The following is a 19,354-nucleotide window of genomic DNA, read 5'->3' on the forward strand; positions in this document are numbered from 1 at the left end:
TGGAAAGGATAAAAAGATTTTGGGTCAGAGGGTTTTGGAGGGTTTGAGTTTATTCATAACACAAAAAACAAAATGGGGAAATCAAAAATTGTATTGAACTAGGGTTTTGGAGGGTTTTGAAGGGCTTACATGAATTTTTCAAATATCTTTTAGGTTGTTATAGTATTTTGAAAATTAAAAATTTAACAATGATAATAACTCTTTTATTATTCTAAACAAAATCATTTTTTCAAAAAATGTCAAATATTTTTTTATAATTTTTTTAAAATTTCGTTTTTGGAAGTCTTTCCCTCCCCTCCCCTCCAAACTCCCGAACATAGCCTTAGTTTTTCCTAATCCTAAATTTCTAATTCATTTTTGTTTTGTTACATTTCTGTTTCTCTAATTTGTTTCAGTTTTTGTCAAATCCCTAAGTACAATTTTAATAATTCAGCTACGCCATTCTCACTATTTAAATTTTGGATATGGTAATCATTAAGTGTCTATATCATTTTCATTTTCCTATAATTTAATGTGTTGTTTAATAGTTCATGATCATTTGATTTTTTTGTCCTCGCTGTTTGAATTTTGGACATAGTTAACAAATTAGCACACTTGTTAGTTTCTCTATAATTATGGGTTATCTCCACTTCTTCAAAAGTTTCCATGAGCCTCTTAATTTGCCACACCAGATTTCCCGCCGCTGAGCCTCTACTAATTTCCTGCAAAATCATCTCCACTGCCTTCCTCGAGTCAGATTCTACAACCACCTTATTACACCCAATATCTCTAACCAGCCTCTGAAAATGCTCCACAATTCAGCCATCAAAATACTACAATATCCGATGCTTAAATGGTTCAAATTATTTACCCCTTAAACTAATTCATTATTGTTTCATTTATCTCTTATTTTTCCTACCTCCTTCTTTGTGTTCTTGTATGGTATTTTAAAATAACTAAATATTCTCAAATTAAGAGTTTTAGTTGTATCATTGTTTTATATAATTATACATATAATATATTGGTAATTCATCCTCTAAATGTTTTCTCTCTATTTAAATTTATATGTATTTGCTTAATTTTATAATAACATTATGTACATTCTATATTAATAATAATATTATTAAATAGGTTTAATGCATCTCATTGTTTTTTATATTTTGCGTTAACAATATTTTTAATTATTTTTATTTTTTGAATTTAAACTGCTCTTTTTAGCAATCAAACATTTGCAAAGTTTGAAAAAAAAAAAAAACATATGCAAAAATGCTATTAAGGCAAACATAAAAGAACCAGTTTGATGGGATAGAAGACCAATTTAAAACTCAAAATAAAAAGACCAAAACATTATTAAGACAAAATATAAATGACTAAATAATGAATTACAAATTATAGGTCTTAAAAATATAGTTTTTTCTCATATATATATATATATATATATATATATATATATATATATATATATATATATATATATGCTTCTAAACGTTTAAGAGGCAAGCACTTTGTCTTCATGGACATGAAATTGACCACCACTAGTCAATGTATTAGCAGATAAGATTAAAAGGATCTCCTATACCTCAAAAATAAATTTAATTAGATGGAACTCTTTAACTAAAATCAATGCTACCAAACTATTTAGATAATGAAAAATGAAAAGTAGAAGAAAAAAAGGACAAACTGCACTAGTATGATCTCTCTTTGCTTTTTAAGGTGAATCAAGCATGCCTTGGCAATTATTTAATTTTTGAGAAAATTGCTATTAAATAATCCACCCCTTTTAAAGAGAAATTGGTAGCTAGAGGGACCACACTTATACAACTTTATACCAAGTGAAAGAGATGTTAGATCAAATAATGCCCAAATCCTAAATTATTTAATAAAAAAAATAAAGATATGTATGTATTATAAATTATGGTAAACATAGGTCATTATCTATATTCTCTCTGATAACTAATGAGTGTTTTTCTTTTGCTCATTGAATTATTGGCAAATTATATATGATTGGAAAATATACCAAAAATACATATTTATAAAACTCCCTTTCTTTTGTTGGAATTCAAAGACATGGGTGACCCATCTTCCACTTAGATGATTAATAATTTTGATTTAGTTAATCATACTGGCTCCATGATATATACCTATCAATTGGCTCTGCGTGTAAAAATAGATTTTTATTGTCTACCTAAATGTCTAATTGATGGTGACCTAAAAATAATTGCAAGTATACAAATAGAAATAAACGTTGGTGGCATGAGATATTTGCATTGAGAAAGTATATTTGTAAATAAGTCAGAATAGGCCAGATCAAGGTTTTGACAAATTTAAATTTAAGTTCGGTCAAAAAAGAGTAAGAGGTTAGTTTTGCCATGTCTTAAGCTTATTTTTATATTTGTGTTTGGTCTTTGTTATTCTTAGTTAACATGTTAATCTATTAAAAAAATTATTTTATTTAAAAGTATTTAAATAAGTAATAGTACTTATGTTAAATAAATTGATGAAATAAATATCAATGAAAATAAGTATTTATTTAGATAGACTTATTTGAGTTTACCTTAAACATATAATTTTTATAGATTAATTGTTTTGAAGAAATATTTATTAATATAACTTAGGTTCTGATTTATAATTTTTTTTATGTAGTTAAACTTTATTTTAATATTTAATTTATATTTTATATAACTTAATTGTAAAATTGTTATATTCCAATTTTAATTTATAATGATATTGTTTTTTAATATAAAATTATTGTGTGTCTATGGATGGGTTCAAACTCAATTTTTTTATTAGTTTCTATCATCAATATTCACTGGATCAAGTGGTTATAATCTCCTCTCAATCGTAGTTATAGGTATTGATATGCGATATTCTCCGCCAATTACTATTAGACCAACTAAATATTAAGAAAATTTCTTTGGCCACCTCCCTATGGGGGTCACCCCAGCGAAAATTCCAAAATACCCCTGCTTCGGAAGTTCATTTCCGAAAGCGTCTTTTTTTGAAAAAATTGACTTATTTCGGAAGTTCATTTCCGAAAACATTATTTCGGAAGTTTACTTCCGAAATACTGCGATTTCTGCAGATTTATCAAAACACTCCCCCTCCCCCAATCATTTACCCTAAATCAAAACAAAAAGTGGCAAAGGCGAAAATTTGTGCAAACAGAATTCCAAAGCTGCATCAAGGCTCCAATCACACTGCTAAACAACATTCAAAAGCCCTCAATCCTAACACTTTGTAAGTTTTGAAATTTTTAGATCTAGTTTTGTGATGCATGTTATTTAGGGTTTTAATTGCATAAATGATATATGGTTAGGTTGTTAGTAGTATTTAGGTTGTTTAGAAGCATTTTGATTTGGTTTGAAGTTTGGTTTAGGGGTCTGTCATGGAAGTTGCAGAAAACTCCATCGCAGGGGTGTTTCGGAAGTTCATTTCCGAAAACACCTCCATCCTAGTTTTCGGAAATGAACTTCCAAAATGTATCAGAAGTTCAAATTTTTTTGTTTTTTATTTTGTCTATGCATATTAATCGTTTTCAATTGTTTACAGGAACATGTCAGGCAACCAACCAGCACGCAGGACTGCGTCTTCTAAAGAGGGCGCTAAGGGAAGAAAGGGTTCTTCAAAGAAGGAGGTGAAAGAGGTGAAGGAGGTGAAGGAGAAGAAGAAGCTTTTGACTGGTTCTGCTTCTCGTCCCCTGGGGGTCCATGGCTCGGACGTGCAGGCTCAGCCTTCAGGCGTGATCAACGCTGATGGTTCTGATACTGAGTGGGATGAGGATTGGTATAATCATCTTCATTCGGAGGAGTTCGCTCGTCGGGAAGAATAACGTGTTTTTATTTTGTTTGATGTGTATTTTGTAACCCTCGTCGGGCAGAATAACATGTTTTTGTTTTGTTTGACGTGTTTTGTTTTGTTTTGTTCTGATTTCGGATTGTATCGCACAGTGTTTTTGTATTGGATTTATCATGTTAGTTTTTGGAAGTGGTAACCGGGGTCGGAACATATGACGGAGGAGGTGGATGTTCGGAGGAAGAAGAACCGGAGGTACGTCCACCGCGAGACAAAGGAGCCAATCAATGTAAGCTATAGTTTATCATTATCATCTGGGGACGTCATTTCTAAAAAATCAAGATTAAAAATAATAAGATTTTTTCCCAATTTTTTGTAATGACGTCCCCTGATGATAATGATAAACTATAGCTTACATTGATTGGCTCCTTTGTCTCGCGGTGGACGTACCTCCGGTTCTTCTTCCTCCGGACATCCACCTCCTCCGTCATATGTTCCGGCCCCGGTTACACCTCCTCCGTCATTTGTTACTTACAGTAGTACGTATTTTTATTAAATGAATAAAAAACCTTTTGAAATTTGGAAGCCTTTTTTTCTCCCCACCACTCTCTCATCCCCACCTACCCGTGTTCAACAATATGTAACTTTAATTTTATGTAATATTATCGTTGTAATCTTCACCCGATTAAATAAAGCGAATTGTTGTTGTTTTTCATTTTATTCTGTCCAGACATATTTTCGGAAGTTCATTTCCGAATTCTCCAAGGGGATGAACTTCCGAAACACCACATTTTCTGAAAAGTAACTTTATTTCGGAGATGCATCTCCGAAATCAATATTTTATATTAAAAAAAACACGTTTTCGGAGATACATTTCCGAAAACACCTTTTTTAAGAAAAAAAGTACAGTTTCGAAAATGAACTTCCGAAACAAGGGGTAGTGTGGTAAATTCACCAGGGGTGGGCAAGAAGGTTAGGAGGTGGGTGAAGAAATTTTCAATATTAATACACAATATCTTTTTTAATACGCATACTATTGTCCGTTTTAATTATCTGTTCTTCATAGTGTGTTGCTTTTTGTTTATTCTAACCGAATTTTACTATAACTAACGTCTAGATGGACAGTGTCTATTTGCTTTTTCAATTACGATAACGTTTGGAAATATTAACAGTGTCTTTTAACATAACTTTTATTTTAATATAAATTATTTATATCATAAAGCATGTGGTATTTATTTAAATATATATTAAATTCTATTTATAATGTGTTGAATTCTAGTATTAAACCAAAATAAGAAAATAAAAGTTTTAGATGGAAGAAACATGTAATGTTTAATTTGAAAATAAAAATAAATATTTTATTGTTAAAGTTGTCAATAAAAATACATTCATCGACGTAGTTTATGTTATTTGCCAATAACAATATGATAAGTGTATGTTAACATCATTTAAGGAATAAAAAAAGGAGAAAATTGCATATGTGTAAGAAGAAATTATACACTTGTCATATTTTCATTGAAAAATAGTATCATCCACATCTAAGTAATTATATCTAAGTATTTTCCATATTTAAATTATAAAAAAGTATAGATTAAATAATAAAAAAAAATGTATGTTTAAATTTATTAAATAATATTGAAACAAATAAAGACCAACTCAAAAATCCATGTCTTATTTATTTATTGTTATAATGAACGGAAAAATATTGAACCTAGATTTTAAAATCACTATACTTTAAGTCTTTAATTAATATATGTACATCGACAAACTTTTATGAGTTGGTCTAATGGTTGAGATTTGAGTCTTAAGAGTGTACTCCTCTCAAGGTTTCAGATAGGGGTGGAAATAAGTTAGGCTAGAGTATGCTTTATAAAGCCTGAGCCTGATCTACGATAAACTTAAAAGGTCTAAGTCTGGCGTATGGTCTATCATAGGCTCACTTGGCTTTATAAAGCCTGAGTCTGACCTACGATAAACTTAAAAGGTCTAAGTCTGGCGTATGGTCTATCATAGGCTCAGTTTTTTGGCTTGACCCGAAAGCCTATTTAAAAACATGTATTTCATTAAAGTTTTCCATTAATCCATATTAATAATTCATGTGTGGGTCAGTTCATATAGAGATTTGTTCTGGCTTTAAACGGGACCTCCACAAATGGACGATGGGATTGGTCCCCTTAAATTAATTGGTCGCAAGACCGATACTGTTATGGACTGGGCCAAGATTCGACCCAGTCTACTTTCGGCCCACTTAACCTTGGAGGCCCAAACCATCCCTGAGTCCATAAAGAGAAAACAGTGCTCGTCTCCGCGAGGACCCAACGGCACTAAAGCAAGCTATTCGGTGCCCGGCATAAAGTGCTCCCCGCGAGCACTCCACCTGACGAGGACTTACCTCCTCACCTAGACCCAAGCATGTCAAGCGTGCTCCCCGCGAGCACCTTCTCCGCCGAGGACCCTTCTCCTCGTGGCTCTATACCGAGAACCCACTCCTCGTGGGGTTCCTTCACACCCAACCCCCCGAATAATGCGGAGACCACGTCATCCCTAAAAGACCGTGTCTCCCTCAAACTTCGGAGTGGTTTACCAGGACGGAGAGCACTCACGCACCTCCGATATTTCCGCCTAGGAAACCTGACAGTCTCCTAATTGGGCCTGGGCATCCAGTCTAGTAGCGAGATATTGGCCCAGCCGTTGGGGGCTATAAATACCCCCTTTCACTAGAGAGTCAGGTATTCATTCTCTTCTAACCTTTAGCTTGCACTTGCGCTCTGATTGCTCGTCTTCTCACTTTGGCATCGGAGTACCTTGCAGGTACACTCCCCCTCCACTTCAAAGATCCAGTTCCGTGCAGGCCTTGAAGATCCATCATGATCAAGTACGATCAGATACCAAGGTTTAAAAAAATGTACATCAACAGTTATATTTTCATTTTATATAAATCCCATCCATTTCTCTCTCTTTTCATGAATTAGAGTGATCTGAGTGTACAATTAATTTACTTTCATCGCGTTTGTGGCATTTATTACTTTTACCAATGTTATATGACTTTGGGATCCAAGGTAGAAAGTCTACGTTGCATAGTTATGGGTGCGTACCCAGTATCCAATACCGATACAGAGTACGATATTTTTAGAATATTTAAGGTACAGATACATTAGTATAATTTTAAAAAAAATATAAGTATAAAAATAATAAAAAAATAATATTATTTAAATAAAAACAAAACATTAAAATTAAAAAATAATTTACTTAAAAAAAGTTAATATCTATGTAACAACGTAAATAAATTACACTTAAAAAGTATCAATAAATCATGAAATCATGGCCGAATATTAATATTTTCCTCTCTAATATCATTAAAAAGAACGATTTCTAGTTCAGGTTTCATCGAGAGAAAGACTGATAACTTCAAAAATATCAACTCCATCAAGTAGTTCTCATTCATCTCCACCAATATATCACATTTTTGTTCCTCCTTCATTATAAACCTTACTCTTTTTATGAGAGAAGCCAGAAATTTGTATGAACAAAAATTAAATCCTCAGCCCTCTTTGAATTGGGTCTATTTCTTTTTAATGATTGAATACATTCATATGTGCTCCAATTTCTCTCAGCAGAAGATGAAGAATTTGTTTGTGACATAAATTTCAATGCAATAGATTGATTTTTCCTTCACTTTTTTATTTATAAATAGAATAAATAACTTAATTATTACTCAGTAAAGAAAACTCAAATTATATCCGTCAAAAATATTTAAAAAGTTGGGAACGTGGTATCAAATGTGTATCGGTTGGTATACCAACTTTAAAAAACGACTTTGGTGCATACCCGATGAATATCATACGCATACTAGTACCGAATATGTACATGATACCGATATTTTACCTTAAATGGAGTACCATGCTTCATAGCAGAAAGTATAATAAACTTGCAGGTTTACTTCTTTCTTCCAATAATATTCAAGTATAACCTCCAAACTAATTGTTCACGTTACTAATTTGGTTTAAAATTACAGTTGAATAAAGTCACATTACAAAATGATTTTTTCAATTCAAATCCACTAAAGTAGAGGTAGAGGGGTTGTCTGTTATCATTTTTACAAAAACAAAATGGTTTTTGATTTCTCATACTCCTTCTGTCTCATAATAAGTGTCTCATTTGCATTTTTTTCTTGTCTCAAATTAATTGTCCATTTACAATTTCAATGCATCAATCATTATTATTTTTCCACTATTATACCACTATTTATTAACTTTCTCGTTATTCAACTACTATTAATATGGGTATTCTAGTAAATGACATTAACTTTTTTACTAAAACTAACACATCCAATCATTTTCTTAAAAACCGCGCATTGCTCAAATAAGACATTTATTATGAGACGGAGGGAGTAATATAGTAATCAACCCTTTAAAAATAGAGACAAACATGACTCCATAACTATCTCATGTTTGATGAAACTATGAAATACTATTGTTGGGTTAAAAATCTATTGACAAAATGTAATGTGATTTCTCTTTCCATCTTTTTACTTTTTTTTCTTTTCTTTTTTTTATATGCTACATTGATATCTGTGAACATAAATAAGAAATTTAATAAAATACAGTTTTTTAAATTGTATTTGTGTGATACTTTAAACTTTAGTATTGATTGATAATTTGTTATAAGCTTTGAATGCTACAAGATTGAAAATAGTTGAAGTTAAAATTTTTTGGTTTTTATTTTTCACTTTTATTTGGTTTTAAAAATGCAAAAGGAAAGCTAATTTATTTGTATGTATATTGGTTGTATTTTTTTGGAATAAAATAAATGTAAATGAACATGCAAATGAGATGAAAGGAAAAAAATTTGATAAAAAAATAGGTGGAGGAATTTGGACTGCATCAAATCTATCAAGTTATCAACCATGAGGGAGAATAACTTAGAATTTGTGGGGCAATAAGAAGAAATATCTCACACTAAAGAAAAAAAATTATTTTCCATCTTTTGGTCACAAGAACACTTAGGATGTGTTTCTGTCATGAATAGAAAATATATTCTCAGGAATATGACATGAGAAACACAATAATCTCATGTTTGTTTCAGGTTTTAAAAAATGGTTCCTAATTAAGTATTTTTTATTTTTAGGAATCATTTTACACATGAATTTTTTCATATTTATTCCCATGTATAAAGTGTGAAAATCCAACATTCCCATAAGAATAATGTTAACTAACTACAATTTTCCATAAGAACATGTTATAAAGTCTAAGTTTTTTACTAAGATGTATAATTATTTGAAATCATAGGTCTTTAAAGAATTAAGACACCAAGAGACAAGAAATCAAAACACCAAGATACAATTATGTGATATTATGTATTGTGTAAATTGTAGGTTGTTTGTTCTGATAAACACTACAAGAAAAATGTCATTTTATGACACATAGTTTGTGACGGTTCTTGAAAACCATCCTCTTAGGTATATTACGACGCTTACTACGACGGTTAATTGCAACCGCCCTTTAATCTTTTTAAAAAAATATATGGATTGCGACGGTTCCGAGCCAAACCGTCCTAAATCATGCTTTGCGACAGTACTTATATTTATTTTAAAAATATCTACGACGGTTGGCAACAAAAGAACTGTCCTTATATTTATTTTTAAAATATCTTAATGGATTGCGACGGTTGAGCCCAACCGCCCTCTTTATTTGGCCCAAATGATAAAAATTATACGACGGTTGATAACAAAAGTAACCGCTCTATCAAAAACGAAACAAATTCTTCAATATTTTAGAACTCCTTCTTTCACAAGTGGAAAGCACGAAACAACAATCACAACACCACTACAAAAACCCTAACAGCGTCGTCGTTGCCTTGGTATCTCTGTCAGAACACCATTGCGAAAACCCCACACCACCAATCCCAAATCAATCTATATAGGTTAATTTTCTTAAACTATAAATCAATTTCTCCCCTTTTCTCATTTGTGATAGGTTTCAGTTCAAAAATCCTATATCAATTTCTCTTTCTCTTTATCGATGGATCTATTATTTTTTTGTTACAAGGTTTGCATGTCTTTTTCCCTTTTTGCAAACTCTTTTGTTTCTTCTCCGTTAATAATGCTAAATGAGTGAATGTCAATAAAAATTTGATTACTATATTTGTTTTTCTCTTTTTGAAGGTACTGCATTTTTTACTCTTGTTCAGTTAGTTACAAGTTTTTCTTTCTAATTTGTATATGATTATAGTTTTAAGATCAAATTAATATGTTCATAATGAGTTATAGTAAAACTGAATGTTTGTATTAAAATTTCCTTTGAATTATAGGATGTTTGTTCTTATACATTTGAATATGATGCAATTATGTGATATCATGAATATGATACAATTAATATTATTATGATAAATTTGTCACAAATGTGAGTTGTTTTTTGTACTGTGATATGGTGAACAATAATACAGGTTAAAAAATGGGGAAAATTATAAAATCAGGATAATATTTGTTAATTATGCAAAAAGATTAACAACAGTTATATATCATAATCGGTATAATATCTCGCGCTGTCCAGAAAAATATAAATAACAAAACAGCGCAGCTAGGAATTGAACCTATGACCTTTATTACTATCACAACGGTCCTTTGGAACAACCATCGTGATAAAGGACCGTTGTGATAAGGCGGGCACTTTCAAGATTATTATAATGGTTACTAGGTCGCGATTGTAAGTATCATATATGCAACCACACGCTACATAACAACGCATGGGCCTGCGTAATTATATATCTTTCTCAACTCTTGTTATTTTCCTTTTTCGTAGTAGTGTTAAAATGTGAAGCAAATCTTAATTTAAATCCAATGTGTCCCATTGTTGTAATTCCATTACAATTACACATCCTTCCGCTACCATTTTTTATTGCCATTACATTTATATGACATCATAAAAGACAAATGGATAGCATTTTCTAGACCTAATTTTCTAGAATAAAAAGCAAACATCATTCATGAAACGGGAGATTACGAAAAACAAACATCAATACATATACACAAAGAATGACACAAAAGAGTATGAATTTTTCACATTACATCTTCATCATTTCAAACTTAAACTCTCAAATCCACCAAATTTCCACAGTTCGTAGCTTTCGCTTCAGTTTCAAACTCAACAACAACCTAATAACAATAAGAAAATAGAACAAAAGAAAAGGAGAAGAAGAGAGAAATTGAATAGCTGTCACCATAGATCTACCGTCGTGGTCTCAAACTGGAGAATCTCCTCCTCCAGCAACGCAACCACTACATTCACCACCAAGAACCGCCATTGCACACAACCGCACCGCACCAACTACATGTCGATGTCGGAAACACGTTGTCACCGTTTTAGATCCGCTCAACCTACTCATAGGAAAATCGGTCAGAATCACAACACGTGTTCCATAGACGCTACTAGAAAATTCACTTTCCGATTTAATAATTGAAAATTTCTGTCACTTTAGCCACCGAGTTAACAACTAAAATTTGACATCATGTTAGTAAAATTTTTAAAGTCAATAAATCGGTTAAAAAAATTAGCCACCTGATTAGCGATTGAAACTTTGTGACCGTAATATTCATTCTTAAATTCGGTTACTAACTCTGTCACAAATTCGGACGCTAAAATATTAAAAGTCACTAATTTCATCACAAATTTGATCACTAAATACGTCTCTAAAGGTTAAGACTAGCACTTTACCAACTAAAAAATAATAGTCGTTTTATTGGTCACTAAATATTATAAAAAATAATTTTTAAATTTTTCGATTTTTAATTCGACCACTAAATAAAAAGTTTTTAGTAGTGAAAAAGAGAGAACGAAGGTTTTTGTGCTTTTACCCCTTTTCTTTTTTTATGCTTTTGCTTTTGTGTAATTGGATAAACATGTATTCTATTCTTGTTTTGTTTGTTCAACTATTTCATCTAAATGGGCCATTTGTTTTAATTAGATTTGTATTCATGGCCCAATAAATTATTTGAGTTAGTTTTATCTTAATTGGTGATTATTTCAAAGTTGAACAAAAGCTAATCATATTTGTAACACTAGTTTCTTTTTTATTTGAGTTTATATATTGATACACTACCCCCTTTTTGGTTAAATTGATGGTATTTTTAATAATCTTCTAGCTTTTTAAAAAAATAAATAAATAAATTTTAGTAATTTGAGTAAATAATATGTAGATATATATTTTTAAATAATTTAATTAGATTACATTTTTTTTTAAGATCTTTAAAATGTCTCGTTTATAAAGTTAGGGAGGTTTTCACATGAGTGTGCATAAGCCATGGTAATTATTTGTTTCGTCTTGGCTTCACTTTATCAATTTAAAACTTCAACCAATAAACTTTTTAAAATTCGGATTAAAAGAGATAGTCGGATGTACAATTGATTACTGGTCTTCCACTAAAAATGCACTAATTAAAACTCAGATTAAAAACGGTAATAGGATGTACATCCGCTTTATTCTCGAGTGATCGGACGCAATGTGTGTACCTTGTTTAAGGTCGATTACTTTCTTCGAAAAAATATATTAGTTAAAATTAGGATTAAAAAAGATATTAGTAGATGCACATCCACTTCTTCCTCGAATAAACTAGTGTGAGGTGTACGCCTCATCGCTTCGAATATCCATTTTTCATCAAGAAGTTCTTATTTAAAACTTGGATTAAAAAGGGAATGGGTGGATGCACATCTATTTGTTCCTCGAATAAACAAGTGGGAGGCGTACGCCTCATCACTTTGAATGTCCGTCTTCCATTATGAAACTTGTTTGAAAACTTGGATTATAACGGGAATGAGTGGATGCACATCCACTTGCTCCTCAAATAAACAAGTGGGAAATTGTTTACCCTCGATTTTGGCAAACAATCTCTAGTCTTTTTCTTAAAGGTTACTTGCAGGATTGACTAGTGATCCTAGGACATAGTGCCAAAATTTTGTTGGATTTTGTGTGTTGAGTTAATGAAACTTGAAGACGTGGACTTAAACCAAATTTTGAGGAAGGAGTTAAAGGGTTTATCACGTGGGCACTTGCTCAGGAATGTTGTCGAAGCGAATGAGGAGTTAGGTGTCCTTGTCTTAAATGTGAACGTAGACCTATAATTAGTGACCCAGAGGAAGTAAAATTTCATTTGAAGAGAAGTGGTTTCATTGAAAATTATTGGGTTTTGGACATATAATGGAGAATGGCTGTCGAGTAACGTACCAGAGACTATGGGGAAAACTTGAATTTGATCGGTGATATGGTTAGTGATTCTTTTGGTGTGAATGTGACCTAAGATGAACCTGAAGATTTTTATGGGAAAGAGTTGCCGAATGAGGAAGCGCAAAGATTTTATCAGTTGTTGAATGAGATGAATACGACTTTGTCTGAGGGGTCCTCTGAATCAAAATCATCGATGCGTGTGATATTATTGGCTGCCAAGTCAAATTCGAATGTTCTTGATCAGTGTTTGGAATTCTTCGCAAAAAAGATGTTAGACGTAACTCCTACGAAACACAACTCGCATACAAGTTTTTATGATGCAAAGAGGTTGGTGTCGAAGTTGGGTTTAGAAGTAAGAAAGATTGATTGTTGCATTAATGGTTGCATGTTGGTTTATGACAATGAGTTTGGTACTAATGATTGATTGTTGGAGGAATGTAAGTTCTCTAAGAGTCCAAGATATCAAATTTGCAGTAAAACCATTAACCGTAAGCAAAAACATGTAGCATTAAAGTCTGTGTTTTATCTTCCGGTAATACCAAGGTTAAAAATAATTTTTGCTTCAATGCACAGTGCAAGTCAAATGACATGTCATCATACAAACAAAACAAGTCCAAGCACTATGCGACATCAATCTGATGGCGATGCATGGAAGCATTTTGATCGAATACAACCTGATTTTGCCGTAAAACCTAGTAATGTCAGGCTTTGATTATGTTCTAATGGTTTTACCCCATATGCCCAAGTGTCGGGAAGCAGATATTCTTGTTGTCCATTTATTGTAACCCCTTACAACCTCCCTCCTAAGATTTGCATGACAAACCCATATATGTTTTTGACCTGCCTCATTCTAGGAACGTCGAGTCCAATAGCAAGAATCGATGTGTACTTACAACCTCTAATTGATTATTTGAAGAGCTTGTGTATTAGAGAATGGACTTATGATATATCATGTCAACAAAACTTTACTTTGCGAGCTGCCTTGATGTGGACCATTAACGACTTTCCAGCATATGACATGTTATCTGGTAGATGTACGCATGGCAAAATGGGATGTTTGCATTGCATGGGAAATTCTAAGGCGTTTGCGATGGAAAAATGGGGGAAAGCTTGTGGTTTGACTATCACCGCAGATTCATATCAAGAAATCATCCTTATAGAAGAAACAAGACTGATCTCAAAAAACAAGAAAAAGTAACAAATTTGCCTCCGCCTCGATTGTCACCAGGTAAAGTATGGAACCAAGTTTGTTAGCTACCAAAAATCACAGATACTAGTAAATCATGTAGAATACAAGGATATGGGGTCACACAAAATTGGACAAAAAGAAGAATATTTTGGTACCTCCCATGTTGTAAAGTTAATTTGCTGCGCCATAATCTTGATGTATGCATATTAAGAAAAAAAATTTGATAATGTATTTAACACAATGATGGATGTTGAAGACAAAATATAATGATAAGGCTAGAAAAGACATGGAAATTTGGTGTAATCGAAAAGAGTTGGAGTTGAAGCCTCAATCAAATGGAAAATTATTAAAATCCAAGTCTAATTACAGTATAACTTTCCAACAAGCTAAAGCGGATTATTATTTTTTTTTATGGTAAACTCATTGCATTAAGAAGAGAAGTCCCCAGAGGACAATACAGACGAGACAGAGGGAGGCTCTACTAGCCAAGACCTATCACCAAATAACCTGCCCAAACCAACAAGATTATGGGCTTCAGTATTTTGCTGCCTGCATAAGTACATAACAGACCCAAGAGAAAAACTGCTAAGCAAACATCTAACATCAATAGCTATGAGATCGATAGAAGCAAACTGTCTAACACAATTAATACAATCAACAACATTTAAGGCATCCGATTGAACCAAAATCTTCCCGATGTGGAGCTCTTTAGCCAATTGTAAACCCCATCTAATAGCCAGAACTTCAGCCGTAGCTGGATCCACCTGTATGGCTTCCTTCTTGCATGCAGCATAGAAGAGTTTTGAGTCCCCTGTCTTTATCATGCAGCCAAAGGTAACAAAACCGTCCTCGAAGCAACCGGCATCAGTCTGAATTGTGAAAACCTCTCTATCAGGGCAAGCATACTCGGTTTGAGGAGGCACACGCACGTTTTTGGCCATAGGTACCTACAAATTAAATTCAGCTACACAGTCCCAAGTTTCTAGAGCTACCAGATGAGGATCCTTGATTTGCTGCTGGAAATGCCTCAAATTCCTTGCATTCCACACCTTCCACAGTAGTGTGCACATTAATTGGGCTGATAGAGTATTGGGATCCTCTAAGCACTCGAGCAGCCAATCAAAAATATCAGTCTCAGGCGTAATTCTGAATCCAAGGGGGGAGGAGAAACAAGCTAACCTGGAGAATTCACATTCGAGGAAAAGATGTTTGGTGGATTCCTCATTCACACCACAGAAAGAGCAGGCAGTGTCGATTTTGATACCTTTCTTAAGGAGGTTAGTTTTTGTAGGAAGGATATCCTTGCCCAACCTCCACAGAAAACTCTTAACCCTTGGATGCAAGCTAACATGCCAAACCTTCTTCCATAATTGACAAGCGAAAGCATTTGATGGCCCCAGTTTCTTATTCATCAATTCATTCTGTAGACTATGGTATGCTGACCGCACAGAGTAGCAGCCGTGTTTCTCACTATGCCAAATCAGTTCATCACTTGGTCTGCGGAAGGAAAGTGGAATGCTAAGGATGTGGTTCGCCTCCGTAGGATCAAAACAGTTATTAACCACCTCATAGTTCCAACAGCTGAGATCTTGATCAATCAACTCACTCACCGTGGCATTAGGCTCCAGTAAGTTAGTTGTTCTCCTAGGTTTAAAACCGCTGATACCGGGAATCCAACGATCCTTCCAAATTCTGACTTTAGTACCTGTACCAATCAGCCATCTCGCCCCCTTAGAGACACACTCCCTCGCACTCAGTATGCTACGCCACGCATAACTGAGGCAGAAACCAGGTTGAGCTTCGTCAATGGAGCATTTGGGATAGTAGCGGCATTTAAAAATTCTGGATAGAAGCGAGGAGTCATCCGACAGTAATCTCCAATAGTGCTTGCCCAGAAGGCTAGTGTTGAAGTTCCATATGCCTCTGAACCCCATGCCCCCAACTTCCTTTGAACAGGCCAACTTCTCCCAACTGATCCAGTGCTTTCCGCTCCCCGTTCTTAGCACCCCACCAAAATTTGGCCAACATACTCTCAATCTCGTGACAAACCCCAGCAGGAAGCCGAAAACAACTCATGACATAGCTTGGGATAGCCTGTGCCACCGCTTTGATAAGGATTTCTTTCCCGGACCTAGACAAATATTTCTCCTTCCAGCCTTTAATTTTCTTCCAGACTCGGTCAATCACCATGCTGAAAATCTCCTTTTTGGATCTTCCAAGAATAATGGGGAGGCCAAGGTATTTAGAGTGTCGCATCACTGTCTTTACCTGCATCCTATTATGGATCCTTTCTTTCACATCATCAAGCACATTTTGACTGAACGACGCTTCTGATTTATCTAAATTCACCACTTGTCCCGATGCTTCTTGGTAGACTTTAAGGATATTCATAATGCAGCTTGCTTCTGTTTCACTTGCCCGAACAAACAATAAGCTATCATCCGCAAAGAAGAGGTGAGAAATTGTGGGCGCCTGCCTTGCAACTTTAATCCCATGGATGTTTTTGTTCTTGCAAGCTTCCTTTAAAAGACCTGAAAATACGTTAGCACAAATAATAAACAGATAGGGTGAGAGGGGATCTCCTTGTCGGAGCCCCCTTTCCGGTGTAAAAACTTTGCTTGGCTGCCTGTTCACCAAGATTTGATACGACACCGTCGAGATACATGTTAGAAAGTATAGGATAAGTATTTTTAGTATCGTCTCCTCAGGGATTGATGCGATATTATCGCCGTTCTACAGCTTAGTGTATTTTGAGTTAAGGTTTTGGATGTTTTTAGTGTCATGAAAGATAAATAGCATGAAAAGAAATTAAAGACAATAACTTAGGATTTAAAAACGGTTTGGTAAAACTGTGTCAAGATTAGTGTTCATTAGTTTGCTTCATATGTACTCTAATGATTATATATATGAACCTATTCATGATTAATACAATCACGTATCCTCTCGATACCGTTTATCTCTAAAGCAATATCGTGATTATTATCATATTCACCGTCAGATGATCTCTCATGCCGACAATCAACATGATAATCTTAAAAGCTTGATACTTGTGATTATCAACTCATAAATCTATCTCTAGAGTTTGTTTATTGATAGATGAATATCTTTTAGGTCTAGCTTTGAAACATATCTCTCAATAATGATCCAAAACAACAAATGAAACATAAATAACAAGATATTCACCATGTATTAATCATTAACCAAGTTCATACATAATAGATCAAAGAAATTACATATTTACAAACTAACTACCTCTAATCTTGACACAAGATGAAACTTAGCCCTCCATATCCATGGAAGCTTCAACAACAAGCAACAAACCAAGATTTAGTGACATCAAACTCAAGAAGATCAAAGAAAGATGTTTAGAAATCTTGATTTTCTCTTAAGGAAAATGGTTTTTTTTTCTCTTCTTCTCTTGCCCTAGCTTTTCCTCCAAGTGTCTATTATGATAAAAACTATGCTAACCACTCTTAATCATCAATTTTATGTGGCTAAGAACAAAAGTTGAAAAAGTAGGTCCGCTGAGCGGAGCAGAAAAAATATCTAAATTGTCTTCAAGGTCCGCTGAGCGGAGGGGGTCCGCTGAGCGGACTTGCTGGTGGAAAAAACGCTGCCAATCCCTACCTGGGTCCGCTTGGACTCCGCTGAGCGGACCTTCTTGCACAAAACTCCTTCTTTTTGCATTCCACCCTCATTGCAAGCTTGTTTTGATCATTCTTCTCATTCCATCTTGCCCAAAAGTTGTTAAAACCTAAAGAAAAACATTACAAGAGTTAATAAACTAACTTAATTTAGAAAATAAACACAAAGTTATTTATTTACATACTATTAGATCAAAAGGTAATCAAATTTGGCACAAGAGTTTAAGAAATACCACAAAACTTATATACAAAATATGCACAAATGGGATTCTAACAACTCTCCCCAACTTTGATCTTTGTTTGTCCTCGAACAAAGCTAGCTCAAAAACATACATCATCGAATCACATAAGGTTAGTAACATCAATTGAATGGTTCAAACTTGAGTTACATACCTACAAGATAAGTCTTCCTTGCTTGTACAAGATTCTAACATGACTATGAACCACTTTCTGAACACAAACTTTCAACACAATTGCATTAAAGAGATAATGTTCATGAATGAATCACCTAGGTTTCACTTCACAAAATAATTGAAGGACAATTGCCATGATAGCAAAAGGGACAAATCACACTCACTAGCAATGATGCACATCCAAAACAATTCATATATTCATCTGTACTATGCACACGAGACAATAGAGACAAAGATCACTGAGGACTTCATTCGGTTGTAACTTGGCCTGGGTTCCAAACAAGTGATATTATATGTACACGGCCATTGAAACAAAAAGGGTGAATGATCATGGAAAGCATTATTTATGTACAACACTACTAATATGTTACCCTTTTGTTTTTCACCATACAATGCATTCTTTCCTTTTCTTTAAATCATAAAAATTTTCCTCTTTTATCATATGCTCATTCTTTCTCAATTTTTTTTCATTGATTTTCCTTTTTCAAAGAATGCATTGCACCACCATTTTCTTTATTTTCTTTATCTTTAAGAAACATCTCTCCCCAACTTTAAACATTTCTATCTATAAAGACATCAATGCTTTCCATTCAAGGTTCAAGTACTATTGGGTTAAGCGTTTGCCAAAGAAATTGTCAAGTGAATCACTTCTCTTTATCAAAATTCATTGTGTTTTCCTTTGAGTCACTTGACAAAACAAAAATTTAGGCTCAAAATTGGTTACAAAAGATCACACACTCACGGGCGGGTAGCCTTGTTTAGGGTGGTTTTTCTCATACTACTCAAAAAATTTGCCTCGATCCCTTCTAAGCTCTAATGTCTCATACAAAGCAAGATTAAACATGAATCATTTGAGTTAACATCAATCACTAGAACACTCTTATTTTTGTACACAATGGAAGTCCACTCACTTATCTAGTTTTGTCCTAATTTTGATTCAAACACAAACAAAATTTCTAGAATGCAATGTGATAAAAACTTTGTGTAAAGCCCTTAGTTCATAGTCACCTTATAATCTACAAAGCAACAAAATACTTACCTTGGTATGAACATCATCAAGAATATCATCATCACCATCCAAATTTTTGATGTTGACACACCTTATCACTTTTTCTTCT

At 33.6% G+C, this 19,354-nt stretch overlaps 1 protein-coding gene across 1 annotated transcript; it reads right to left on the reverse strand.

Moving 5' to 3' along the window:
* Positions 1-14,607: 14,607 nt before the first annotated feature.
* Positions 14,608-16,844, reverse strand: LOC131651249 (uncharacterized). Its single transcript, XM_058920921.1, has 4 exons — positions 16,793-16,844; positions 16,101-16,710; positions 15,172-15,955; positions 14,608-15,126 (listed from the first exon to the last, which is right to left on the reverse strand). The coding sequence occupies exons 1-4, from the start codon at positions 16,842-16,844 to the stop codon at positions 14,608-14,610; spliced, it is 1,965 nt and encodes a 654-aa protein (XP_058776904.1).
* Positions 16,845-19,354: the final 2,510 nt, after the last annotated feature.

Source organism: Vicia villosa, linkage group LG2 (genome assembly GCF_029867415.1).
Source record: "Vicia villosa cultivar HV-30 ecotype Madison, WI linkage group LG2, Vvil1.0, whole genome shotgun sequence".
NCBI classification, from domain to species: Eukaryota; Viridiplantae; Streptophyta; class Magnoliopsida; order Fabales; family Fabaceae; genus Vicia; species Vicia villosa.